The sequence below is a fragment of the Vulpes lagopus genome, chromosome 4 (genome assembly GCF_018345385.1).
Source record: "Vulpes lagopus strain Blue_001 chromosome 4, ASM1834538v1, whole genome shotgun sequence".
NCBI lineage: Eukaryota > Metazoa > Chordata > Mammalia > Carnivora > Canidae > Vulpes > Vulpes lagopus.
The window spans coordinates 114,302,358-114,330,189 of record NC_054827.1 but is presented as its reverse complement, the minus strand read 5'-3'; the positions used below and the strand labels follow the sequence as shown (position 1 = coordinate 114,330,189).

The following is a 27,832-nucleotide window of genomic DNA, read 5'->3' as shown; positions in this document are numbered from 1 at the left end:
CCCAAGCCTGGTGGTGACCCTGGAGCTGACTCAGAGGCCTTCTCCGATGGCCTCCCCACCCTGCCTGGGGCTGTAAGTTCACTCACCTCTCAACCCAGAAGCGCAGGCGGCAGTGCCCCAGGGCCTTGACACACCTCAGCAGTCGGGGCCCTAGCAGCCTCTTCAGCAGGCTATGGGCCAGGAAGGTAAGGACCACACAGGTAAGGACAAAGAGCGCCAGGGCCCTCTGGAAATCCAGGAGGCCGGCAGTCAGCAGGAAGGCAGCGAACGCTGGGAGTGGGTGGGAATGAAACACGGGAAGGGGGTCACTGACAATGACAGGGGCCTGCCTCCCTGGCCTCCAGCTCCACCTTGTCCCATCCAAAGCACAGAGGATAGGACTGTTACTCAACCTCTCTGAGCCTCAACTTCTTCCTCTGGAGCTGGGGACAGTCATCCCTACCGTGCTGGAGGGTCGTTCTGGCATAACAAGGAAGGTGTGCGGAGGGGCTTTGCACATCGTGGATGCACTGACCAGCTGTGAGGGATGAGGGTGTGGAGGAGGGGGCCAGGCAACGGGAGTCTCTGAGCATTGGCACAGGGCCTACTATGTCCCAGACGGCACAAGGTTCTATGGCGGGTGGAGGTGGACAGATCAGTCACTCCAGGGAGGAGTTCACTCTTGTGTGCAGGAACCTACTCTGAAAATACGGACCATTCTCTCCCTAGAATCTCTTTCTCCCCTCCTCCTCCTCTCCTCTTCGAGCAGCTGAGCCAATCTGTGTTCTGCCTCAAGAAAGGAATATGACCATGGATAGCAGAGGGGGAAATGTCTCTCCCTGACTCGTGAACTTCAGAAGCCAGGGCCCTTGAAGGATGGAAAGGACTTACAGCTTTTCCACTGGGTAAAAATGTGGGCTGTGACACTGAACAAGTGAAAGTCCTACCCTACCCCTCTGCTGTCAGACTAGTTAGAGGATACTCATTGGAGGACAGACTAGTTAAAGGACAGACTAACTGGAGGACAGACTAGCTGAAAGACACGGGTGGGTTCCTGGGAGCAGAGGAGACTGGCCCCGGGAGGCAGAGACAGGTTTCAGAGACAGGAGCACCTGGGCACTTTGGGCAGGCAGAGCCACAGGAAGTTTCTGAGGTTCTACACACCAAAGCAGGCACCGAGGTGACAGGAGTGATCTCTGTGAGTATCTGGGAAGAGGATGGGGGAAGGAGAGCAGAATGAGGGGCCTCCATGGTGACCTGCCAGGATGGAGAACGGTGGCACCCGCAGAAGTGGGCAGGTGGGTACACTGCTGAGAATGGGGAGTGGACACGCCCCCTTGGGGACACTGGGAAAAACGGTGATGGGATGTTCTCTATTGACAGAAACTCAGTCCCTATCACTCTTGGGCTGACGAAATTGAAAAAGGATATGAGTGGAGTTATATGAAATCAAGCTACCTTTATCTCCCACATAAGTCATAGGGCTGGTGTCCCAGGGGCGTGCAGGGTGGCTCTGCAGGGCAGGGACCATGACACAGGCACAGGGCGCAGGAGGGGTGCTGTGCGGGAGGGGTGCTGTGCTCAGCACCTCTCAGCCCCAGCGGGGTTATTGCTTGGACCACCCACAGCTGGGTCTGTGCTGATCCCCATCTAGAGATGAGGCACCTGAGGCCAGCGAAGCATGATGACTCACAATGGGAGGAAATTGAGCTAAAATCCCTACCCACATCTGTCTCTCCCGGGGGCCGTGACTCAGGAGGTACTGGCACACGGTGCAGGAGAGGAGGCAGTGTGGACACGTCCCCCAGATGGGGCATGGAGAAACGTGTCTTGGGAATGATTTGTGTTCTTTGAGGATCTGTCCACCCCTCTGGTGACCGGACTTGTCTTTTCCTTTTGGGCACCTGCCACTCTCAACCCATATGGTCCTGCAGTATCCGACCCACTTTAGCAGTGATAGGCACATGACCCAATCAAAGACCTCCCACAACTTGGCCAGAAATATGGGTCTTCTTCTGAGACTGGGGACACCAAGGCCCTGGTCAGTGGCCAGGGTGATCTTTGCACCCTCGGAGAAAGGCCAAGTAAGGTGAGCACACCATTGCTACAGCTCAGGCACAAAATGCTGAGAATGTGGGCTTTATTTCTCTACTGTGCCTACTCCCAGAAGCACATGAGGGGTCTCCCCATAGGAGACATGAAAGGAAAAGTTAGCAAAGAGCTGAAGGAGGGGTGCCCGGGTGGCTCAGTCAGTTAAGCATCTGCCTTTGGCTCAGGTCATGATCCTACCATCCTGGGATCGAGCCCTATGTTGGACTCCCTGTTGAGCAGGGAGCCTGCTTCTCCCTCTGCCTGCTTGTGCTATCAAATAAATAATATATTTTTTAAAAGAGCTGAAGGAAAGCAAGATCATGCAAACATGGAGAAAATGGATATTGGCCATTATAAAGGATAACTCACTGACATGGATGATTTACACCATGACAAAGTTGGAGATAGGATGAGATAGGTAATTTTCATGATCTATTGCAATCATTTCTTTTTGTTTTTAAGATTTATTTGAGAGAGAGAGAAAGTGGGCAAGATGGGGAGAGGGAGAATCTCAAGTGGACTCTGCATTGAGTGCTGAGTAGGACACGGGGCTCAATCTCACGACCCTGAGATCATGACCAGAGCTGAAACCAAGACTGAGCCGCCCAGGTGCTCCTACTTCAATCACTTCTTCAGGAGAAATCGGTCTGAGTCTGAGTGAGGGTGGAAGCACGGGGGCACGGAGAAGGCCCGGGCTCAGAACCTGCCAAAGGACTACTTCAGTGTCTCAGGCATCTCTAGAAGGAAGCAGCTCCGAGGGCCGTGAACCAGCCCATTTCAGCAGACCACCCGCTTCTTTCACTTTCCACATGGAGACCGGGGCCATTGCCATCATGGCGCTCACCGTCCTCTCCCTGCCTGGCCCCCTGCGGGGCAGGGTACTCTGCAGCCACAGCCACACCCCCCTCATCCCTCCCTCTCCTACCTGCAGGACAAGAGGACCCGCCCCTCCACCTGTCCCTTTGCCCCCCTTTCTCTGGCTTCCTCTGCCTCATCTTTCTCCTTCTTTCCGTACCCCCCACGCCCTACCTCAGCTCACAAACATGGCCCAAGTGCTCCTGTCAGCAGCACACCCCTTCCTTGACACTGTCACACCCTCCTGGTTAATATTCCCACCTGTCCTCATAAAAAATCCCTCCAAAGAGCTGTCTACACTTGCTGTCTATACTGCCTCACCTCCCATTCAGTCCAATCCAGCCCCCCACCCCCAGGCCCTAGTGGTGTTTGTCACTAAATCCCCTGTTCCACGGTTCCCCTCACTGCAGAGATGCTATTACCTCTCTTGAACCCCCTGCTCCCCCAATCTCCCGCCCCTGCCCCCATCTCCATGCCTCCTTGGGTTCACTCTGCCGCTTCCTCTGCCAGCATCCTCTGTGCAGCTGGTCCCAGGCAGGCAGGATGACAAGGAGATGTGAATGCCCTGAGACACGGATGGCTGGGGTGGAGGTGGCTGGGGGGAGGGGGCGGCACACTGGGGTGGGAACAGCTGTCTCCCAGGTGGGGCTGGGCCCCCGGCTCACCAGTAGAGAGCAGGCCTGTGCAGATCCATTGAAACAGCTGTGCGTGCTCCCTGCAGAAGCGTCTGGTGGCCCTCAGGGCTGGCTGCAGGCTCCTCCTGCGGAGAGTACCAGCCTGGTCCATGAGTGGCCCCAGATTCCCACTGTCAACACGTCAGGTAGAAGCCATTCAGGTGCATCCCCAGGAAAATGGAGACATGGGGCAAGCCCGGCACTGGCCCTGACACCACAGGACTGGGCAACCCCAAGCCAGAGCAGGCTAAGTGGCTCGGGCCCGCCAGGCCTGGAGCAGCACCACCGCCCTCCTGATACTTCTGTTCTCGGGCCTGGGAAGCAGTTAATTGAGCCGATAAGGAGGAGCCTGTGCCTGCACAGAGCGCCAACCCTGCCCTCCCCCCCCCCAATCCACCTCCACCTGTCTGCGGAGCCAGGTGCAGAGGCTCCCAGCTCTGCATGCTTCCCCGGGGCGAGACTCACCCACCGAGCCAGCAGCCCCTCCCGGCTTGTGGACAGCCTGCCCCACGCCCACAGCACCCCCCTTCCCTCCCCAGCAGATGCCACTTCTCACCCGGCCGTCGGGCCACATGCCTATCCCTGGAGGAGAAGCTGACACCAGGACAGCCTCGGGGGCCCCATGGGCTCAGCACGTAGGAGGTCCTCACTGGGCGCAGATCCAGCCACCGGCTGTTTTAGGGCGCCCCTCCCCTCGAGGTCCCCCCTCCCGCTTTCCATGGGAGGCATTCTTCCCCAACCTCCCACCCAAGGCAGACAGATGGACTCCCTCGCCTCCATCAGCCCTACTCTTCATGCTCTCGCGGCTCAGGATCTGGCCGGTGGGGCCCCGGTGAGCCCAGCCGTCAAGAGACCAAGTTCTAGGCTCATACTTGCTGCCTGTGTGACCAGGGCCTCTCTTCCTCTGGGGGCTTCAGCCTCCCCGTGGGAAATGAGGGGACCACCGCAGTCCAGGGGTTTTCAAACTCAGCCTTGAGGTTCCCTGGGGTGCCCCCAGAGACTGAAAGGGGTAGAAGGCAGATGGGGAGTTGAGGGAGGGTCAGGCTTGTTCAATCAGAACAGCCCCACAGTAAATACTGCGGTTCCTGAGGGATTTTGTTTTGGCCACTTCAGAGCAGGTGGGAACCCCTGGCCTGGCTCAGCCCCAGGGTAACACCCAACAGTGCCCATTTGTGAGCTAAAGCATATCTGCTCCTTTCTTCCACAAGAGAGGCCCCTACCCCTTGTCAGGAGGCCCGGTTCCCTGTCCCTGCTCCCCATAGTGGCCTCCTCCCCAGGCCAACCCTCGTCCCTGCTGGAGACCACCTACCATCCGGAGAAGGGCTCTGGGCTGGCCTCGTTCCGGCTGTCCCCACCCTCTTCGGGGCCTGAGTCATGGCCAGGGATCCGGCCTTCCTCCTATAGCCACCAGAGAGTGACCAGAGTGTGAGTGGAGAGAGACCCCAGCTGCCAGCTGTGTGCACAGGCAGTAACTAGAGGACAACTTAATTACATTCTGCAAAGCACACCTGGAATGCCCACTGTGTGCGGGACTCAGTGCTAGATGCATCCTGCCCTCGGGGAGCTCATGGTCTGTGGGTGGAAGAGACACTGAGCCTCCGCTGTGACTGTTTGGGGGAGCTCGTTGTATGGCTCCAGGACACCACTTGCCCTCCATCTGTCCTTGGAGTTGTGTTTCAGTGGCTGAGGGATGGTTGTTCTTGCAGATGACAGTGTGAAAGGCACACCCCGGGGTTGGGCAGTGAGGTGAAGGGGCAGGGGGCCTTGTCAGGGGAGGTTGGGAGGGCAAAGGATGTCATATCAGGCTCCAAAGTTCTGATTGCTGGGCGTCTACTTGGCCATCCCAGAGCAAGGACAGGATGGTCAGCTCCTTAAAGGCTGAGACTTCCCCAGAGATCCGCCCCCATCCACCTCCAATCACTCCCTCTCTCCTTGTTTTTCAGATCTCGGCCTTTCTGACTAGGGGAGGCTATCGTGGCTCATCATAGGTGCCCAACACATGGTTAAGGAGCGAAATAAAGGGGCTGCTCTGCATTGAGGAGGCCAACATGTTGGGGAGTTTCCTAATTTTTCAAGCAAAGGGATAGGGAGGGTGCAGGAAGATGGTGAACGAAGGGCCCTCCCCCCAGAGAGCCAAAATGGGGAACTGACCAGGCTTTCCAAGAGCTCAACCCCCTTGTTCTCCAGACCATTGGCCACAAATGTGAGAGAGATGGACTCTCTTCGTCTGGGTGCGTCGTCCTCCATGTGCTGCACCTTCCGGCTGAAAGACAGAGTCAGAGCCCAAAGCTGAAAGCAGAAGGTGAGGCAGGACCCAGGCGAGGGGCCCAGAGAGGGCTAGAAGTGGGGAGCAGACCCTGGCGCAGCTTTCGTCATTCCAGGACTCAACCCTCCTTGTGCCTTGGGGCCACGGAGGAAGGTGCCACTTCCTGCACTCACTTCTGAATTTGTGGGACACAAGTCCCTGCAAATCTGGGAGGCCAGCAGGAACAGGGCAAATTCTACCCACCTCAGAGGGAGGGCAAGAGAGGGAATTATGTACAGCATGTGTATGTGTCTCATAGAGGCATTTTTCTGAAAAGAGGCTCTAGCTTTCATCATTCCCATAGCAGGTTAAAGCCATTGCTACTAAGTGATACCTTCACTGTGTTATAATTTCCCAACTCTGAAAGAGGGAAAAACAATATCCCAAAGACTCTTCAGTCCCTGGATCCAACTAGACCTGAAGCCAGTCTTGCCCCTGGACTTTTCAATTCTGAGAACCAATATAGTCCTTTTTTTGCTAAAGTTCATAGGCCTAGCTCATCTGAATAAGAGCCCTAAGACCCCATCTCTCCCCACTCCTGTTACTTCTCTGCTTCTTTCCCTTGGGGAGCACCCTACTCTATCCAGACTTGGCCTGGCTAAGCTCACATGTTCAGCGGCAGATACACGTGTGCACATGGGAGCAAGGAGACGTGTAGCAGTGCACACACGGGCAGAGCCCAGGAATGCCTAGCTACCTGTGCGCACACACACACACAACTGCACAGAGAGAGGCGGGACCCCCTCTTACTCACATCTTTGTGGTGAACGAGTTACTCTCGGGGATGGACAGAAGCGCGTTGTTTCCACGGGGACCGAATGAATTCAACCTGCTTGCACTTTGGCCTGTCTTCTCTTTTTAGTGCAAATTCCTGGGCAGAGTCCAGAGCCCGAGTAGGCTGGGCTTCCCCCCTCCAGCTCCGTCCAGCGCCCCTTCTCTAGAGTCCAGGACCACAGCCGGCACAGGGACCCCAACTCCTCTCAAGGAAAACAGGGCCAGTGGGCTCCTGCCTTAGAATGGGCTTTCCTCCTCCAAGAAGCCCTCCTCTCTCTTCTCCCCTGCTCCTACACTGGCCCACCTCTTCCAGGAAGCCCATCTTTACTATTCTTACCCTATGTTACCCCCACCCCGGCCTCACCCTGGAGGCTCCCCAGGCTCTAGGATCATTTTGCATCTTACCAGCCTCCCTGCCTCATGGAATCAGTGATTATGACAGCAACCTGTTTTCCCCGCGCTGGAAGGTAAGGAAAGCAGAGTAGCTGTCACGAACCGCCACGGCCTTTCAAGTCTAAGCCTCGATAAAGTCAGAACAACAGAATAAAATCACCAGGTCTGCCTCCCTCCCTTCCTTCCCACCTCTCTTTCTTTCTCTCTTTCTTTTCTTTTTTCTTTCTTCCATTTATCTTTTTATTTCAAGGTTTTGTTTAAATTCCACTTAGTTAACATACCGTGTAATAGGGTTTTTTTTTATTATTTTTTTAACTGACACCTAAGCAACTGTGTGCAAAGTCAAGGGACAAATACTTGAGAGTTTCAGTCCTCCAACTAAACATTAAACTATTCTGACAGGGTGGACAACTCTTTAATAATTAATCACACGTGCTCAGGACAAAACCCCGAATGATGCATAAACATTTCTTGGGAACACAGGCTGTGGGATTACCTGCGTACACTGGTTGTTCTAGAAGTTTGGAGAGGTTGATGGATGGAGAGTGGGGGTGCCCTTCGCCCTTGAAAACTTTTTTTTGTCCATACCTCTGATTACGAAAGCGTTACACTTGCTTCCTGAAACATTGTGTACAGATACACAGAACACTGCGAGTTAAAAACCCCTCTGGGGGATCCCTGTGTGGCTCAGTGGTTTCCCACCTGCCTTTGGCCCAGGGTGCAATCCTGGAGTTCCGGGATCTAGTTCCGCATCAGGCTCCCGGCATGGAGCCTGCTTCTCCCTCTGCCTGTGTCTCTGCCTCTCTCTCTATGTCTATCATAAAAAAAAAATAAATAAATAAATCTGTAAAAAAAAAAAAACCAAAAAAAAACCCTCTGGACGGCGCCCCCGGGAGTCAAGCACTGAGTTTGCGGACTGTTCCACAGACTTTTCCTTTATGTTACACGTTTTACAAAGGAGGCTCGTGCTACACCAGCTTTTTTGCAATCTGGGGCAGAGATCCGCACCCTGCACCGCTCACTCTGCCGGGACCCTGTGCTTCCTTGATCGTAAACTCAACGTCGGTCCGTGGTGTCACCTGGCTTATCCTAAGGGATGGCCCACCTCTGTGGGCAGCCCCCTCCTCCACCCAGGGGTGGGCTTGGAGCCGTCCTGGCAGAGGGCCTTGTCAAGCCGCAGTGAGGTTGCACCTGCTTCTCTGCTTTTGCTCGCTCCTAGTCTCTTCCCCTCCCCCTCTGCCTCCCACTTTCCCCTCCCTCCTTGCCTTTCCCCTCCTCTCTTGGTTTCTTTGGTGCCAAGAGGGAAGCGGTGGGGGGGTGGGGGGGAACAGCAGCAGCCAAGTTTGCTTCAGAACATTCCCTATGTTGCACCGGAAGCCCTTGATGTTTTTGTGTGCCCTGATCTAAGAAATGGGTTTCATAGGCTGCATATCATGGTTTAAACACTGAGCTAGAGCTTAAAGGTCTAGATTCAGTTCTGACTCTGCAAGTTAACTTGTTTCTTTCAAGTTGACAAGGTGGGTAATAGTATCTACCCCGTCAATAAATATTTGTGAGGGATTCAATGAACTAAAGCAGGTGAAATGTTTGGCAGAGAGCATGGCATGGCCAGGCTGGCAGGTGTCACCACTGTCACAGGGCCCATCTTGGGGATATCTTGATACTGCTCTCCTCTGAGTTTTTCCCCTGCTGCTCCCCTCAAGGAGAGACCCCAGATCCCCTCAAGTGATCCTGGATCCCAGAAGCCAAATCAAATGCTTGGTGGAATTTGACTGAGAGCCACAGGACGGTGGTTGGGAGGCTGGATAGATTGGGATGAGCACCCCCACCCCTCTCCTCCACCCCAGAGAAAGACCTGGAGTGGAAGGACCTTGGGGATCCTGGATGTATGCCATCTAGCTGAGTGACCTCAGCTATCCCCTGACCCTCTGTGTGCCTGTTTCCTGAGGAGATGGTCTCTGAGGTCTGTCCCACCCACAGGGTTGGTGGAGAGAGACCCAGGACTAAGCTGGAATAGGGGTGGGGCACTGGGTCCAGGGCAGAGGTGAGGACCATATCTATCTCATCTATCTGCTTTCTCATATCAGTGTGTATATGTATATATGCGTGTGTGTGTGGATATGTGTATGTGTGTGTATATCTCCTTTCCAATCGAAACAAAATAGCACTTAAAAGGATTTATAATGAGGTATCTGGGTGGCTCAGTGGTTGAGCGTCTGCCTTAGGCTCAGGTTGTGATCCTGGGTTCTGGGATGGAGTCCCGATTCGGGCTCCCTGAGAGGAGCCTGCTTCTCCCTCTACCTATGTCTCTGCCTCTCTGTGTCTCTCATGAATAAATACATAAAATCTTGAAGAAGGAGAAGAAGGAGAAGAGGAGGAGGAGGAGGAAGAGGGGGAGGAAGAAGAGAAAGAAGGAGAAGAAGAAGGATTTATAATGAAGAGCCTGCTCCACCTCTCCCACCCCTGTTCCACTCCTCAGAGGCAACCACACACCTGTTTCTGGTTTCAGTTCTCTGGGGCCACTTCCTGTTTCAGGGGAATTCTTGGCCCCAGAGTAGAAGAGAATCCCTTCTCCTTGCCAGGCACTGAGAGAATAAAGAGAATGTTTGTAGAGGTGGTAAGCGAACCATTCGGAACTGTCAGAGGCAGATATTATCAGAAGGGATGTTCAACAATCTCTTTACTTTCTTCTCATGATTTTGCTCACACCTGTTCTCAGCTCTTTGCAGATGAGTCTCTTCTGTGGCTCAGTTTCCTGTATGCAAGCAGTAGACAAAAAGAGAGGCTCTTGCTGGCAGTTTCCATAAACATGAGCTTGTCATACTTTTCTCCTAAACCTGCTTCTGTTGCTTAAACCTTGGCCAATTGACAGAAAGGACATCCACTAATCCAAAACGATGTTTCCTTTCTTATTTGGGGCATTGAAAGATGGGCTTCCTCTAGTCATAGCAGAAATAGTCTAAACTCAAAAGCACATACAAATTCTGATGACATAGGGCAAAATACAAAAGCTGAAGAAATAGCTTAGGCTTTTACTTTCTCTAGTTATAACTCATATAAGTTTTATAAATTTAGGAATGGACTCTCCCAAGACTTATAGCACAGTGTTCTTCCTAGCACCTGTAAAGCAAGTCCAGGTGTTCCCAAGGGAAAGAAGCAATCCAATGCCCCAAAGACCAAAACCCTTCCCCCTGACCATCCTGACCCACCACTACCCTAACTGGCTTGACATGACTCTCCAAGGGCCCCCTGATATAGTCCACGCCTTGCCCCTGGCTATTCATTGGGAACAGATGGGCACAAATGGCCATTATCTAACGAAAAACAAAAGGATGACTCTGGAGCTCCTCTGTCTCAGCCACCATAAAGGGCAGGTAAGAGAAGGACACCTGGTCCCACACCCAGGCTGGCCCAAGGCCACCAGGCAGGGGGACATTTCCCTAAACAGTGAAGAGATCACGGTCTCCAAATATTGAACTAGTTGCTCCTTTGTGAAGTCTGTTTCCCTTGTTGTTTTACGTTCTCTCCCTCTTGCCCTCCATCTTGTATCAGCTTCTTACATAATGAGAGACTGAGATGTTTCCTTTTCATTTGGATCCAAGTCAAGATTTAGATGTTCTACAGACCAAGCTAGGTAATAACTCATGTCATCCAGTTGGGTTTAAAGATAAATGTCCCTGGCTTTGGTGGGTTTTATACCAAAGGCTACATCCTCCCTCTGAGGTTTCCATGAGCCATTGGCAGGGGCTGGGGGGGGGGAGTGCTAATAATTAGGATCTGCATTGCCTTGTTAGCCCAGAGCTGATACTGAGCCACAGTTGAGAAGCTAGTTAATTACATAGGCAAAAATAAGTCCTTTGTTGTTGTCTCCTCTCCCCGTCAGAGAAGTGGTCCGATGTGGCACCCACCGAGCTTCAGAGCAAAACCTGATTAAAAAAAGAAAAGATTTTTAATTTATTTATTTGAGAGAGAGCAGGGGGGTGGGGGTGCAGAAGGAGAGGGAGAGAGAGGGACAAGCAGACTCCCCTCTGAGTGTGAAGCCTGACACGGGGCTCCATCCCAGAACCCTGAGATCATGACCTGAGCCAAAATCAAAAGTTAGATGCTTAACCAATTTGAGCCACCCAGGTGCCCCAAGGCTGATATTTTTTTTTTTTCAAGGCTGATATTTTTATAGAAGTTTCCACGAGGAGGACTTTATGCCTTCTGGGAGCAGCCAATGAAATGAATCTACCACAGACTAGTAGTGTCTGTAGGAAAAGTATTGATCAGTGAGTAATCATAAATTACATACAATTGTTAGGAAGACTAAAACTGAACACCTCTGAATGTCACATCTAGACATTGAAACTTTCCAGGCATATCTTGCATCCCTCAACCCAGGTGAGTTTCCAGCAATAACATGGAACTATAGAATGAAAGATATAGCCTCATTTCTGACTCTCCTCTGACTTGCACCAACCGTTCTTCCTGTGTAGACCTGCCAGTTACACACCATGACTCATTTTGAAACATTTCCTTTCCACTTCACTATGCCTGTAGAAGCAAGTTTCATTATTCCAAAGACTGTGTCCAATTGTCTTCGCTCCATTACCACGGGGGTTTGTGGAGAGCCTGACCCCATCACAAGACCTGAACATCATGGGACACCTGGGTGGCTCAGTGGTTGAGTGTCTGCCTTTGGCCCAGGGCATGATCCTGGGATCCGGGATCTAGTCCCACATCAGGCTCCTTGTGGGGAGCCTGCTTCTCCCTCTGCCTGTGTCTCTGTCTCTCTGTGTGTGTCTCTCATTAATAAATAAATTAAAAAAAAAAGAGCTGAACATCATCCAGCTTGTGGGTCAAGAGGCAGTGCTGACTGTCTCCCATGGGATGAGAGTTGGAAAGATGGTTTTCAGGGGTAGGGGTAGGGATTTTGTGTTAGCTACCCCATCTTGAGGGAAGGGGGAAACACCAGGGTCTCCTACCTGGGGGAAGATCAGCATGTGAGTGGCCCTGAGATGGATCCTATATTTTGAAGCGATGGTGACAATAATAGTACCAGCTGAAAGCTACACATCTAAGAGCTTGGCATGTCCCACGCTGTGCTAAGAGCTCTACCTGCATGGTCTCAATTAACTGCTACAATAACCCAAGGAGGTAGGTACTGGTCACCATTTCCCTCCAGCTGTCCTCCATGGAGGTGTATGATGGGGGAACCAATGCTGTAAATAGAGCAACCATTGAGAAGTTGAACAGCCTGAAGTAGAACCATGGACCACTGTGCTACTTGTTCGTATTTGGGAGTTCTGGGCTGGTACTCAAGCTGTCCACCCCATGTTTCCACCTCACCAGCTACTTGGAAGACAGATGATGGATTCTGGACCCACACTTAAACCTGATGGCTGTGAATTGTATGTTCTCTGGACAGACCCGTGAAATCTGGGATACTGTGTCTCTGAGCAACTTCCTGAGTAGGACCCAAATTCTGCGGGATCTGATCTACTGAGCAATCACCTGTATAATCTGAGTAATTTGACTCCAACTTCCCCAAGAACATACATTTTGCCCTGATAGAAGGAAGAGCACCAATGAAATTCCTCTTCCAATGAGAGAGTCTATACAGCAGGACACCTGAGTGTCAGGTACATTCATTCCTTAGCCCGAGATGGAGATTCTTGTTCAGGTGATTTATGAGGATGAGGGGTGCTCTTGGTAGAAGGGAAGTAAGGGATACAGAATAAGGCAGGGGTGAAAAGCAAGAGTGTGGTCTTAACTAGAGTCTGGCTTTCGGTGGATTCCACAGGAAAATTCTGGAACACAAACTTGCCCATAGGTTAGTCATACCTTGAGGCCAGGCCAGTCAGTCATGGGCTAAGGGATTAGGAGATGTTTTACCTCCCCAGGTGAAGCGGCTTCCACTTGACTCAGGACAATTCTTCGGATAAGAGGCAGCCATGAGCTAACTAACTCACAGAACCTGGGAGATGGGGCCCCACAGTAAAGGGGGCCAGAACAGGACACCAGAAGCATCCACTGCAAAGCCATTAGCTCTGTTGGCCCTCCTCACTCCCACCTGCTGGAAGCAGGGTGCAGGCTACTGGGGATTACTCCAGCCATGGGACCATGCCAAAACAGAGTCTCTTTTCCATAGGTACTCTGCCTGACTCAGGGGGGTCTCAGACAGGACCCTGGGTTTGTCTGCAGCCTCGATCCAATGAGCATTCTCATGGGGGTTTGTTGGAACCAAGGAGATTTAGTGTGAAACCAGGGTGTTTAGTTTGGTCAACAATGACAACAGCCAGTTGAATCCTCAGGGGCACGTCTCATACTGGACCTGGATGTACTTACCATTCAAGTCATTAAAAAGCCAGCTGCCAGAGCAGTTGACTAGACCATGACGTCAGGCCAGGAATCCATAGACTCATCTCCTGCTATAACTCTACCATCTGGGTATGTGCTAAAAGTGCCAGGAGCGTCCCTTCATCAGCATGTGTGCCATGTCCCCTGAGGCCAAGTGTATAACAGCTGCTGCTCCTTAGTACCTTTTGGAAATAATAGGAAAGAGCCATTTGCGGGCCGTATCAGTTCTGAGGACAGAGGACAGGGCCTCCTGAGTTCCAGGACCTCATGACCTGAGCTGGCTCCAGCCATACAACCAAACCTCCTAAAGATAGATACTCCTGAAGGCTGAATTCCATCAACCTCATATTTGCCATTGTAAATAAACAATGGAGCTCAAATTTGTCTGGTTTAATGGGATATGACCCAATTTCTGATAGCTGGTTCCTGAAGCAGAAGGAGTGGGGGTCCTTCTGTAGTAATTTTTGTTTCAAGTAAGAACCACATAAATGACCAATAAAAGAAATCTAAAGGAAACTTACCCTGGACAGTCTCAGGGAGACCAGAGCCAGGAAACCCAGAGACCAGCCCCACCCCTACCCCATCTACAGACAGACTCTTCTTGTTATTCACTTCTGGTAGCAATCTCCATAAATAAAATAGATGAGTGATAGATAAATGGCTGGATAGATGGGTGGATGGATAGATAGAGGATTGATAGATAAAAACATATAGACACTATTTTTTATTTTCAACTTTTGGCATTCTCTGTTGACTCTACTATCTATATACAGTGAAGATTCAGCTCTCTGTTGTTTGACAGTGGTTTTATAAGGCAGACTACCATTCTTGACGCTGCACTTGGGGTCAGTTGCTACCACTTGGGTTAGCAGGGCAGAGCAGAGATCCAGAAGAGCCTTGGCTTTGACAATATCCTAGAGCTGCCATGCCAGCCCTCAGTGGGCCATGTCCAGATTTCCTAATGCCTACAGACTTCTTCCTGTGGAAGAAATAACCCTGTCTCCTTAACACTATTGTCATATGAGGGCTTCTCTATTATTTTTTTTCCAGTAACAGCTGATCCTAACTGATGCACCACTGCTCTTGGGGTTCAGTGCAAACGTCCTTCCAAAGTCTAGCCCTGCGCATCTCTGAACGTTGTATTGCAATGCCACAGTCTTATTTACCATGCACTATGCACATGAGCGTTCATTCCGTCCCTCTGTTACAACCTGACACAGAACCCTTGCATGGATTGTTTCCTCTGCCTGGTACACTCTTCCTCTTCCCCTTTCTCTGGCCAACACCCTTCAGATCTCAGCTCAAGTATCAATGCTCTCAGATTGGCTCCTGAGAGCCCCAGTCTAATCTGGGTCCCACGCCCTGCTGGTATTCTCTTCCATTCTTCTGCTTTTGTGGTACTTAACATATATATTTGCCATTATGCATTTATTGGTGTATTTGTTTAATGTTCATTCCCCCTACTAGACTGTAAGCTCTTTGGGGGAGGAATCTATGTCTGTTTTGTTCACTATTGTGTACCTAGAACATATAATTGTCACATATGATAAGGGGTCTATAAGTACTAATAAAAGGATTTAAGCAACAATGAGGCAGCTCAGCTCAGGGAATTTAAGCAACAAGCTCCAATTCCTCTGGCTAGGAAAGCTGGATTTGCACTGAAGTTTGTTTCACTTGTTTTAAGCTTGCCAAACAACTTCTGGTCATTTGGTTTCCCTTGAATTTTTCCTTCTAGAAGGATAAGGGAAGAATTTGCTTGTTAGTCTCCTGGATGGTTAAATGTCTCATTAAAAATTAGTGAGGTGGGGTTTTAGTGCCCAAACCCCATTTTCTCATAAGTAAATGAGAGAACCTTCCTGAGTTTTATCAGCTCAAGGGTACTGACAGCATCAAGTTACAAAATTGAGACACAGACCCTGTCCCATATAACACTGTTGAGCTGCCAATAACCAGAATCCATACTCAACATAGCTCAGGAGCAGAATCAGACCAGGAAAAAGAGTTACACTTGGAAGAAACTGTATGCACTAGCTGATACACATTGTTAAAAACTATAGGGAAAATTTATGGAAACTTTTTAAAGGCTGTTTGACCAAAATAGGTGGAATATAATTGCTTCAAGTGATATTTATTGATGTTTGCTCATCAGAGAGTCTATATCTAATGCAGAAGCTCAAACAGCTAGGTACAGTTTTTATCATTGTGAGTGGGGGTGAATAATACAAACCTAGACCAAATGTTGACCCATGCTAAATTATATTAAAAAGACCAAATATCCAAGAAAGCAGGAACTCACAGATTTCAGGAGAAAAGAATGCTTTATTGGGTCCCTTGCATGCATCCAGTCCCTCCACCCTCTCACTGTCCTCTGACAGGACCCAGAAGATGGTCTCACTCCTTGCCATGAGAAATAAATGGGTGAGGCTCTGCTGGCTTTCCTCTCTAGGCCTGGAATGCTGGTTGGAAGAGCTGCTATGAAAATGAGCAACCTGATCTCAGCAGCAGAGTAGAGGAGTCATCAAAATAGTCATGGGCATGGAAACCAGACCTCTAGCTGTGGCTAATTAATCACTGGGTCCCAGGAATGAAGAAGGCCAGACAGTCCCTAAGATATTACCTAGTTATAACCATAACTAAAGACTTCTGGTTGGGCATCAGGTCTGTCTCAAGCTGCCAAGGTGGAGTCAACATCTCCCACTAATTTCCAGACCCTTGATAAAGAGAAAGTCAAATGTCTTTGAAAGGAAACCTTATTTTAATACTTAATATATAGGGTGAACCTTCCTTGGCCTTCCCCAAAGGGATCCATGTCCGTTTATCTGGGAATTATATAAGGAAAAGAAAAATATCCAAACATGGGGAGAGGAGATCTGTAGGATACTGGCTCCAAGCTAAGTCCAATTTCTGGGGACAATAGAAAAGCATGCAATCTGCCAACCAAATGGGGATGATTAATAGATCAAATTTGTACCACAGTAGACACAGTGGAATCTCAAAGCCAACCAAGGATTATTTTGAGTGAATAGCTGAAATGGATATATTTTGAAAGAGGCATCCTTCCCACAATGACGCTCTGAAATGTGGGATAGAAGGGACCATAGTAGGATAGGACAAGCACAAGCCATTAGGGAGGGCTGTGCCCTCCCTACCAAAATGGTAAATCAAAAGTAGAACCGTATTTCTAGGGGGAATGTAAAAATTAGTGTAACTATCAAAGACTTGAGAGTGAAGTCATGGTGATTCCTACCACAGCTCAGCTTGGCCAGTGCAAAACACCAGGTCTCTGGATTGCTGTTTTAAAAAGTGATATCTCCAATTGCAGGTGCTGTTCCAGAGATGATCTCTTGCTAAAGCAAATTCATCCAGCTCCTCACACTTGGTATGAATGCTTTGATCTAGTGAACTCATTTTTTTCTTCTATTTTGATGAGAACAAAAAACTTCAGAAACAGTTCATCTTCACCTGGCCTGCAGCAGTATAGAGTCTCTTAGCTGTCCAGCTCTGTGCCACAACCTGGCTCACAGGACACTACACTCCCTTACCACCACAGTGTTCCCTCACACTGATGGCATCATGCTTATAGAGCCTGGAGTCAGCACCTTCCCTAGATGCCTTGATAAGACATATATGAGTCAGAGGTGGGAAATAAATCATGTGAAAATGCAAAAAAAAAAAAAAAAAAAAGGTCTTGATAAAGTTCCTAGAGGTTGAAGGGTCTGATCAGGTCAGAATATTTCCTCCATAATGTAGAACAAATTACCACATTTTGAATCCCTTACCACTAAGACCCAATTCCAGGCAAAAATGTAATTTTAAGGCATCTTGTTCCAACCCATATACTGATTGACCTAGAAGGCCACCAGTTTGGGGTTGAGCCTAGAGCAAGTGAGGGTACTCCAGTTGGAAGAACCTTTAATACAAATGGTTCTCCTACCAGTCCCCATGATCTGCCAGATCTTCAAGGGGATGCTCCAGGGTAGGCCTCTGAAGGCACAGGCAGGCCATGTGTGTGAGTTCTTCATTCTTCCATGCTGCCTCCTCCTGCCCTGTGGCTGAGGCTCCCCTCAGCCTACACCTATCACTTCAAGAGAGCAGGAATCTGTCTTAACTACTATGGCTCTTCATCCGGATTTGGATTTGCTTTCCTTACCCATCATGCCTCTCCCACCATCAATATCCATGGACTTATCATATGCTGTAAACATCACTGTGGTATCCCCACATAGTGCATCCAACCAAAGAATGCACTCTACAGCAAAAGTAAAGTAATGTGTTGACGCCTATGGCATTCACTCATCTTGCTAGGATCCCCACAGTCCAGGAGCAGTCAGCTCCATAATATGGTGCAAGGGTTTGCTGAAAACTCAGTGAGGGTGTTAGCTGAGAAACAGCACCTTGACAGGTTGGGTCAGAGCCACAGGCTGTAGCACAAGCTCTGAACTGCTAACATCTTATGGTGCTTATTTGCCCTTACCAGCTGGAGTGCACGTTGGAGAGGGGCGTGCTATCACTACATCTCAATGCCTTTCACACATCTAAGGCTGGGGACCAGGCTGATACAAAGGTTTTAGTCTCCAAGGAGACACATCTTCAAAATGTCATGGTAATAAGTGAATTGGAAGCTGAGGCACACCTGGCTACTTCAGGCTCCTTATAGCTCTGAGCAACACACAGCAAGAGGACATGGGAGTGGCAGGATGATTAACCCTATCCAGGGAAAATATGATTGCTGTTTCATAGAAAGGGGGACAAGAGTTGGAGGATTCCAAGAGTGCTTCCTGTGCTTCCATGTCCTGTGGTAAATAAACACCCACCACCTAGGTAGGGCCATTGAGGAGCTGGGCTTTAGGACAGAAGCATGGGGTCACTCCAACAGACAACAAGTCCCTAGTCATAAACACTAGTCCTTGTGACCTGTTCTGGAAATGGACTCCAGCCTATACCCATACTTCCTTTCTTGCTGGGTTCAAGAATTGTGGTTGAATATAGTTAATTTTAATTCACAGGTTGCAGAATTTCACAATAGGATTGTGATAGAAGAGGGAAGAGTGTCACTAGTGACACTGGACTTTGGAGAATGGTAGCCCTGGTCACTACCCCTGGACTTAGTCATTGGACATGACCTTGAATGGTCTTCCCAAGCAGAGAGGAATTTGCTTTTCAGTGTAGGCGGGAGAGTTGCAATACATCAGCTGGGAATAACAGTGTGTGTGTGTGTGTGTGTGTGAGAGAGAGAGAGAGAGAGAGAAAGAGAGAGTGTGTGTGTGTGCGTGTGTGTGTGTGTATCTTCATTGTTGCCACCAAGTTCTTTCCACCCTCCTCCTCTCCTCCATTCTTCTGGTAAGAATCTTCATCCTTTGGGAAACCACCTCTGTCCCACTCCAAGATGCCCTGAGCTCTAGGACAGGAATTTGAATCTTGAGTGAAGGGAGTCCCACTGGAACCAGTGGCTGGTTGGTGTTGACCTGCCTGGAGGCAAGCTCTGGATCTGCCCTGGCTCCCACTCATCTCAAGGCCAATCATTCAGCTATTTCTTTGGTTCTGGGAGCTGCCCCAACACCCTTCCCATGAACCTTTTCTCCTTGCTCAAGTGGGTCTGAGTCCATTTCTGTTGCTCAAAACCCAAGAAACCTAATGGGAAGTCTCTTTTGAGACTACCTTATATAATTTTGCCTCCAACAGCTGTCAACGCAGGGTCTGGCATAAAGGAGGTGCTCAGTATATATCTGCCGAATAGATGGATGAATGAACAGATAATATTCCAACTCTCAGTTCACCAAGGCAGTCTGGATATGCAGACTGAGAGTTGGGGGCACACGGGAGCAGGAAGAAAAAGTGGGGGAGAGTCACCTGAGCACAAGAGGAGGTAGAGAAGTCTGAAATGTCAGAATGGAAGGACATAAATGTCAGGCAAGGAAAGGCCCCAGGGGGTGACACAGGTTGTTGAGAAGCCTCTGCAGCATGGGAAGAAGGAAACAGCCAGTGAGTAGCTGTGAGGCACACGCTGGCTGTCCCCAGGGCCAGCCTTGCTGCAATGGAGAGAACCAGAGACACTGGATATCTCTCCAGAGCCTCTAGCTCTGCTCTTCCTCCCTGGGTTCCCTCCCTTGTCTTCCTCTTCTGAAGGCCTAAGTCCCCAGATCTCTTCTGCAGGCACACAGGCCATCAGCCCCACTGTACAAGCAGCACAGACCGTGTACCTGCAGCCACAAAGGCTGAGACTGAATGTCCATCCAGGAGCCAAAGCCTGGATTTATTGTTGTGGTGGGCCCAGGGGCTAGAGGATGCCCCCAGAGAACCTGCCTGGGAAGGGGGGACCCTGGCTCCATATATCTACAACCACACCAGATGAATGGAGGGCAAGCAGGGTACACAGTGGCTGCCTTTATTGCATTCCAAGGGGAGCAGGCTAGCACCAGGCCCATCCCATCCCAGGCCTCAAGGAGGATCTCAGGAAGGATCCAGGGTGCTGGGCCGAGCACAGCAGTTACTTGGGAGCCCATAGGTGAAGCCCCAGAGCTGGAGCCCCAGGATCAAGAACTAATGGCTGGGCCAGGTCCTAATTCCCAGGCATAGAGACACACTCACCCCAGCACGTGGGTGGGCTGCATCCTTCCTAGAACTCCCCTGTGCCTTCCCCTAGCTCCCCATCCACAGGCTGGAGGGGATGTGAACTTCACTGTGACTGTACCTCCTTCTGTTATGAAACACAAGGTCCCTCAGAATCAACATCTGCTCTCAGGCCACAGCTGCTGACACAACCCTCACCCACCTCTTGTCTCATGGGCAGAGAGCCTGAGAGAGGCAGGGGAGGGGTGGACTGGTGGGTAGGGTACAGAATCCAGCCACGGAAGTGCCTGGGCAAGGGAATAAGCAGGGAAGCAGCAAAGGAAAGGCAGCTCACTGGGGATGGGAGATGGGAAGCAGGTGAGTGAGTGCCTGCGTGCTGGGGGAAGGAGGTATGAACACACGTCACCAAAGACCACCACACAAGGACATGACAGGCTCTGGAAGGGCCCTGAGCGCCATCTGGGCTCAGTGACAGGTTAGTTGCAGGACAAGCCAGGATGTGTGAGGCCAAGTAGCCGGAAAGAGAAGGCTCCCTGAGAGTCACCAGGCCAGACACAGCACAAGAAGCCTGGAGCCCCGAGGACAGGGAAAGATCAGGGCTGAGCAAAGGGAAAGAGGGTAAACGCTGGCCTGTGTGCCCCCAGGGTCTGGCGGGGCGAGGGGCTGGGTGCAGAGCTCATGCAGAGGACTTGGGGAGCCTCCAGCAGTGGCCAGTGTAAACTTCAAGGAGGGCCTAGGCCGCCAGGTACATGGATTGGGCCCTGGGAGCCCCGGCTGACAGTGGCACCAGGAAAGGTCACCCAGTGCCATGCACAAGAGCCATCTGATGAGGAGTGGATTGAAGAGGCCACTCAGAGAGGCCCCCAAGTGGCGGCTCCTCAGCGCACCTTCTCTGGTTAGTTCTGTAGTATCAGGAAAGTCTCCATCATTTCGAGCTGCTTCCTTGTTGGTCTGCTGCTGGGTGGAGGCCCCCAGCCTCTCGTGGGGGCTACCGCAGGCCCTGGGCCTTGGGGCCACCCTCTTGGGTGGGAGGCTGTCCCAATAACTGAGTGGCGAGTGCCTCTGAGGCCTGAGGGGTGGCCTTGGAGCTTGGAGTACTCTTCCGGGTGCCCTGGGGACTGGGGAGGCCTTTCTTCTGGGGCTGAGGACTCAGCTGGCCACCCTTCCTGCCAGTAGATGGACTCTTAGAGCCTTTGGCCTTGGCTTGAGGGTGAGCAGCCTCAGGGCCCTTGAGCGGCTTGAGCCCCAGCATCTCACAGAAGGTGTTGCACTGGTGGGAAGAGGCAAACTGGTCCAGCAGGGCAGGGAAGCAGCTCTCCTTGAGGCCCTGGTACCTGCAGCCAAACAGTGAGAGCTGAGCAGGAGTCCCGCCCAGAGGGAGAATCCTCAGGGGGCCTACTGTGGGGTGGTCATGGCCAGGGTGTCATGCCCTACCCTTTCGGGGGTGCTGGGGAGTCCAGCTGGGCACCCCGAACCTCAATTCTAAACTGTGGCCTCAGGCGACTGGAGGGCTCAGTCAGTTAAGCATGTGCCTTCAGCTCAGGTCATAAACCCAGGATCCTGGAATCGAGCCCCACACTGGGCTCCCTGCTCAGTAGGGAGCCTGCTTCTCTCCCTCTGCCTGCTGTTCCCCTCCACCTCTCTATTAAATAAATATATAAAATCTTTTAAAAAATAAAAAATAGGGATGTCTGGGTGGCTCAGTGGTTGAGCCTTTGACTCAGGGCATGATCCTGGGGTCCCGGATCAAGTCCCGCATTGGGCTCCTGCAGGGAGCCTACTGCTCCCTCTGCCTGTGTCTCTGCCTCTCTCTCTCTCTCTCTCTCTCTCTCTCTCTCTCTCGTGAATAAATAAATAAAATCTTAAAAAAATAAAAATTAATAAAAAATAAACTGAGGCCTCATTACACAGTGATGCAGGAATTCATCATGCCCGCATTCACTGGTGTGAGAATGGTCTGCCTTGTTAGTATAAATTAGAGCAGCCTCCACATCCCCACTTTATTCCCAGGTCCCTTCCTCATCTGCATCATGATGAGTTTCCTTCTCAAGCAAGAAGGAAGGGTTGCAATGATCCTGTGTGGAGGTGTCAGTATTGCTGGTCCAGACCTGGGGTCAGGGGCACAGTGGATGGGGGTCAGTGGCCCCCAGGACGTGGCTAAATGGCCACCAGTGCAACTGGGACCATCTGGCAACAGGCCCAATACCTTAGGGATGGAGAACCAGAAGAACTTGGACAACCCAAGAAGATTCTCAGAGGGCCCCTGTCCCTGAGAGCCACTCACCCTCGCAGTTTGGTAGCAATCTGCACATCCGTCATCTTCCAATCAACCCCTGGAAAGAGACAAAGCTGGAAGCTGAGGCGGCCCGGGCCAGCTTCAGGGCCCCACCTCTCCAAAACAGGTATATCGCTAGACGGGAGCTTGTCAGGCAGGGTTCAGAGCATGTGGTTACTTCCAACCTGGCTCACAGGCAGTGCAGGCATCTCTGTGTTGTTAGTAGTAATAATAACCCATTTTTGCAGGCAAGGAGACAGGCTCAGAGGTAAGGGGCGAGCACAGTCACACTGATTCATTCATTTGCTAACTGAGCACTGACTATGTTCAGTGGTCACAGTGAGTCAAAGTTCAGTTGTTCTTACTGCTAGATCCTAAACTCTCCCAGCTGGGCAATCCTGCCTCTGCTAGATGACATTAGGCCATGGACTGGACTTGCCTCTGGCTTTGAGCTAACATTTGCTCCTTCCTCTTACCAGGACTGGCCTATCTAGACAAGGGAGAGCAGGTGGCAATGCAAACATAAATCAGGCTGGACCAACAGAAAGAGACTTAAGACTGGCTTCCACATGCTCACACAGGCAGCAGGTGCGCACCCCAAGAAGTCGAGACTAGGGGAAGGTGTTGGGAGAACAGAGCCTGGCAAAATGGGCACAGAAGAGTGGCCTCTCCACCCTGGCTGGTCCACCCCAGGATCCCAGCATTAGAATGGGACCCTTTCTCCCCACTTCCACAATGTCCGGTCACATCCTTCTGGAACCTGCCTTTCACCATCAGGGCTCAGTGCCGTGTATGACAGAAGGGGGCATGCATGGGCTTGAGATCGGGCACACCTGGACTGATTTTGGCCCAGCCCTCTGGAGCTAGAGCTGTGAGGACCACCTCTGGTCCTTAGCTCTCAGAGTAGGGTAACGCTGCCCACCTGACTTACAGGGGGACTGGGAGCATCACAGGATGTGCTCAGTGTCTGAGGCCCAGGGGTCATGCAGTAGACCTTAATCCCTGTCATCTCTTGCTCAGGGTTGCCATCCTTCATTCTGTAACCCAGTAAATGTGGCCTCTTATGTTTGCACAGAATTTTAGTTTGCAGGAGGCACTCACGGCCACAGCCTTGCTGGGTCCTCACAGCCAGTCTGGACGAAGGGATGATACTGTCACCCCTCAGGTAGGAGAGGGTGCAGAGCTCAGAGAGATGCAGGGAATCGCCCTGTCCAATTCCCTGAGTTTACAGAGACCAGCTGGAAGGCCAGGAGATGTAGACTGAAGCCGAATTTCTTTGAGTCTCAGGTCTTTCTCCTGCATCACATTACCCTCTCATTCTAGAAACTGGCGCACTTCTCACAGCTTCTTGAGGACAGTGAGCATTCCTGATTCACCTTTTTACCTTCCCAATATTGGGTAAATATTGGATGGATGGAGCCAACAATCAGAAGGAATGACATGGGTTTAATGTGCTACCAGCTTCCCCCTAATATATGGGGTCATATATATCATATTTATTGCCCAGTCCACCCCAATGAAAAGCACATTTACAGCATTCTCTATCTCTGGCTCTTGGTTTTCTCACTAATTCACATCGGGGGCCAGATTAATGTCTGATAGTCCCAAAGTTCCTCTCCTCCCACTGTAGAGAAAATCTCCTTTCCTCCACCCTGCCCGGCTCTGCCCTACTCTGGAGAGTAGGCCTGGGAAGGACTAATCAGAGAAAGGAGGAAGTTTTGGGCTTGCTGGCCTTTGTTGGGGGGAAATCTGAGGAATGGGAGAGAGAGAAATAAGAAGTCACAGAGACTAACTTGGTTTACATAATAAAAAGCTAACAAAAATGAGGGAGGAGGAGGAGGGTTGGGGGGAGGGGGAGGAGGAAGAGGAGGAAGAAGAGGAAAGGGGAAGGGAGGAGGGAAAAGGGGCTGTAAAGCCAGTAAGCTAGGATGAAGGGAGAGTCTGGGAAGTATGAAAAGGAGCAAAGTCCAGAGCAAAGCTGCCAGGAAGGAAGGAAGGAAGGAAGGAAGGAAGGAAGGAAGGAAGGGAGATTTTGAAAAGATTTTGGTTGTGGGTGTTTAATTAGCTCCCATCTAATATTTTTTGAAATAAATTCATTTTCAATTTTAACTGGGGCCTAGATTGTGCTCCTATAGATGCCACTGCGTTCTGGCCGAGGCTGGTGAGGCCGGTGTACATTAATGGCACCTGCCGGGTCCACCTGCCCAAGTTCCTGGGAAAAGCAAAGGAGAGGAAACACAAGAGCTCGGCACAGACTAGCAAGCAAGCACCCGAGCTCCGCTCCCTCAGCCTGCTCTCATGCACACGTACCTGCGCACCCGCACACCCTCGTACCTGCCAAATCTGTGACAAGGAAGCTGCCATTTGTCCACAGGTACAGCCAGTGCTGGAAGGTCTGGCATTTCTGCCTGACCTCGGAGTTGCTAGATGCCTCCGGAGCCACAGCGCAGCCCCACTCCCGCGAACAGTAAGGCTGCAGGGGCTTGCCCAGGTCCTCCTCCAGGGTAGCATAGGGGATGTTGTTTGCAGGCCGGTAGATGAGATACAGTGGGAGGATCCTAAACACAGTTCCACTCAGCTGTGAGCAGGAAGTGCGGCCCCAGAGAGCCCCTCCCTCCATCTCAATTCTACACACTTGGATTGGAAAGGAGGGCCGTTCCAAGAATGGAATTCTCAGCTCTGAGACCCAAGGACAGAAAGGGAGGTGAGCTCCCCTCTGAGCTCAGGAAAGAAATGGAGGCCATTGGCTTCAGAGTCCTGTCCATTTTCTGAGGTCAGTGGGATGAGAACTGAATGGTGCTATAGCCCCAGCAGGACCCTGCGTTTGGGTGAAGGGCCCAGACCAGTATGTGCCAAACAGAAAGAAACACTAGAGAGGATTTGGCCAGACCATGCTTAGTGCCAAGCAGACCCCTTTGTTCAAGAGTTGAGAGCTCAAGTCTCCACATGGAAACAACTATCATTTATAATTGACTCCTACAAAAACTGACACAGACACTGGGGAAGAGTGTCCTGCTGGAGAAGAGTCCTAGCTAGTTGGCCTAGAAGTTTAGCCTCCCCCATCACCTTCAGAGAGCCTGAAAATCTGCTGTGCTGCAAACACGCCTGAGCGTGGGGAGTTAGGGGCGGAGCCTGCAGAGTGCCAAGGCTTTTCTAAAGTGGCCAGTTTATCTGGAGGTTTTTGTCTAGATTTTGTGGGACCACTGAGCCAAGCTGTGGGCCCATGTATACATGGCCTTAACTCAGGATGCCCCTGATAGACCATGAGATCACTGTTCTTGGCAGGACTCAGTCAACTCAGAAGAACTTAAGTCAACAGGTCTGCACAGCACACGTCCCCCTTTCTGCACACTTACTCCGGCACCTCCCCAAAGCCGGGTGCTGCCTGGGCTTCAGCCGCAAAGATTTTGCAGTATTCCCGACTCATGTTCTGGATCTTGCATCCCTGTGGATTAAAGAGAACCAAGTCTGATCATCAAGGAAGCTCCGCTGCTCTCCATCATGTCCAGCTTTAAGTGGGAGGGCAGTCTGCCAGGGGACTGCAAGGAGGATTCCGGGTCTGGGAAAGGTGGGGTTCACTCCTTCCCTGCTCCCTACTCTGCACCTGAGTTTTCTCATTTGCAAAACAAGAGGCTTTGGACTTGTTTTGTTTCTGTTTTTTAAAGATTTTATTTATTTATTCATGAGAGACACAGAGAGAGAGGCAGAGGGAGAAGCAGGCTCTGCTGTGGGGAGCCTGATGAGGGACTAGACCCCGGAACCCTGGGATTATGACCTGAGCTGAAGGCAGACACTCAATTACTGAGCCACCCAGACATCCCTGGACTTGTTTTCAAAGTAGTTTCCAAACTGTGTTTCCTGGAGCCCAGGTGGCAGCGCCCTGGGGGCCACACCCACTGTGGGGAGCAAGGGAGACACCGAGTAGGGGGAACACAGACCATCCACCCCACCTAGTCATTCTTCTTTTATTTAATACAGAGGCTCCACACAAGATACGTGTGAGGGCAACAGGAAAGATTTCTGCTATAAAAATATGCTTTGAGGGATCCCTGGGTGGCGCAGCGGTTTAGCGCCTGCCTTCGGCCCAGGGCGCGATCCTGGAGACCTAGGATCGAATCCCACATCGGGCTCCCGGTGTATGGGGCCTGCTTCTCCCTCTGCCTGTGTCTCTGCCTCTCTCTCTCTCTCTCTGACTATCATAAATAAAAAAAAAAAATATGCTTTGAAAACTATGGCCCCAAAGACATAGCCAGGCTCTCCTCCAGACAGTTCCAGGAGCCTCATGAGGTGGACACAGACAACCTCTGCCTCCACACTGGGCTTCCCAGGTGGAGGACCCATGCTGCAGAAGGAGGGGAGGAGACAGAGTGGAAAGAGAGACTGGGGAGGGGACACAGTACCTGAATGGTGACATCATAGTTTCTGCCCAGGAGAGAGGTCTCGCTGCTGGGCCCAAACACAAGTAGGCTGGACACCTTGATGATGCATGTGCGGCCTGACTCGAAGATGGGCTCCAGCCCGTAGATGACCTTGGCCTGGGAGGCCTTCCGAAGGCCATACCCATGTCCACTCCCTCGTAGCTCCTCGCTCACCAGGCGCCCAAAGAGCTTGTCCCCCCAGCAGCCAGAGTCAGCCAGACCTTTAGCAAACACCATGGGTGTCATCTCAATCTCCTCTCCAACTGAAACGGAACAGGAAAGACATGGAAAACCAGAAGTTCCTGCCCCACTAGGTGGGTCTGTTGAGCAGAAGAGTGGAGTGGTCTCCCACCCATCACTCTGGTGAGCTCATTCTCTGTCCATGGCTGCTTTTTGGGTAGATGTACACCGCGGGTCCCAAACCAGCCAAAGAGCTCTCCAGGATAGAACCAAGTCTGACATAGGCCCTGGTGTTTAACAGTGCCTGAGTGTGCCCACCACACAGCACAGACATAGTATCTATGCAAGCCACGGCTTTTCTGTGGAAGCAGCAATAAGTACACGACGCCAGAATCACTTTGCTTCGGAATTAGGTGTTTCAATCAAATGAATAAATGTCACCATCTCAACCAACATATTTGACTGAAACAAAGAAGTCTGCAGGACCAATCTAGTCGCAGGGAGCTACCCTAGTGCTCAGACTGTGATCCCTAAAAACTATGCCCCTCTAAAAGGACCTGGAGCTCCCTAAAGAAACAGCTGATTCCAAGTCTGGGGCAGGAAGTGTATTCTATGGACTGGAAACATTGTGTCTGAGCAGAAAGCAAAGAAGCTACAAATATGCCCAGAGGCCTGTCAGAAGGATGCAGGAGCCAACCTTCTGAAGGGGCTTCCAGTGGCCAAAATCAGACAATCTCACAGACCAAAATAATATGGTGAACATACAAAATATGTTTTAAAAATTACATTCATAAATGTAGTTGGAAAAAACTCACTCCTCCCTCCCAAAATAGAAACAAAAACAAAAACCCCAAACCTCACTGGTGACCTTTAGAAGATGCTAGGGACCAACTCAAGAAGAAATGACCACTTCTTCTCTACAGAAGAAATTCAACTGATGAAGAAATGACAGAATCAAAATGCTCTGGTTGTAAAC

General features: G+C 50.9%; 2 protein-coding genes and 1 long non-coding RNA gene across 7 annotated transcripts in view; all 3 read right to left on the bottom strand.

Annotated features, from left to right (window-relative positions):
• Nucleotides 1–6,913, bottom strand: part of SLC28A1 (solute carrier family 28 member 1) — a 49,274-nt gene extending 42,361 nt beyond the window's left edge. The window contains exons 1-5 of one of the 3 annotated variants that reach the window (XM_041753284.1): nucleotides 6,659–6,911; nucleotides 5,751–5,862; nucleotides 4,909–4,997; nucleotides 3,591–3,685; nucleotides 87–270 (exon numbers count right to left, since the gene is read on the bottom strand). In XM_041753284.1, the coding sequence (XP_041609218.1) occupies nucleotides 87–270; nucleotides 3,591–3,685; nucleotides 4,909–4,997; nucleotides 5,751–5,846 (464 nt within the window). In that variant the 5' untranslated portion in view covers nucleotides 5,847–5,862; nucleotides 6,659–6,911. Of the gene's footprint in view, nucleotides 1–86; nucleotides 271–3,590; nucleotides 3,686–4,908; nucleotides 4,998–5,750; nucleotides 5,863–6,658 lie in introns of all 3 variants that reach the window. The other 2 variants (XM_041753283.1, XM_041753285.1) reach the window with 2 other exon arrangements.
• Nucleotides 6,914–9,596: 2,683 nt separating this feature from the next.
• Nucleotides 9,597–10,984, bottom strand: LOC121488653. Its single transcript, XR_005987195.1, has 3 exons — nucleotides 10,910–10,984; nucleotides 9,781–9,826; nucleotides 9,597–9,656 (listed from the first exon to the last, which is right to left on the bottom strand). It is a non-coding gene; the product is annotated as an uncharacterized LOC121488653 (long non-coding RNA).
• An 8,798-nt stretch (nucleotides 10,985–19,782) lies between these two features.
• Nucleotides 19,783–27,832, bottom strand: part of ALPK3 (alpha kinase 3) — a 51,086-nt gene continuing 43,036 nt past the window's right edge. For all 3 annotated transcript variants that reach the window (XM_041751916.1, XM_041751915.1, XM_041751914.1), the window contains 5 exons: nucleotides 26,659–26,939; nucleotides 25,615–25,703; nucleotides 24,593–24,816; nucleotides 22,268–22,316; nucleotides 19,783–21,317 (listed from right to left, as the gene is read on the bottom strand). In XM_041751916.1, the coding sequence (XP_041607850.1) occupies nucleotides 20,972–21,317; nucleotides 22,268–22,316; nucleotides 24,593–24,816; nucleotides 25,615–25,703; nucleotides 26,659–26,939 (989 nt within the window). In that variant the 3' untranslated portion in view covers nucleotides 19,783–20,971. The remainder of the gene's footprint in view (nucleotides 21,318–22,267; nucleotides 22,317–24,592; nucleotides 24,817–25,614; nucleotides 25,704–26,658; nucleotides 26,940–27,832) is intronic.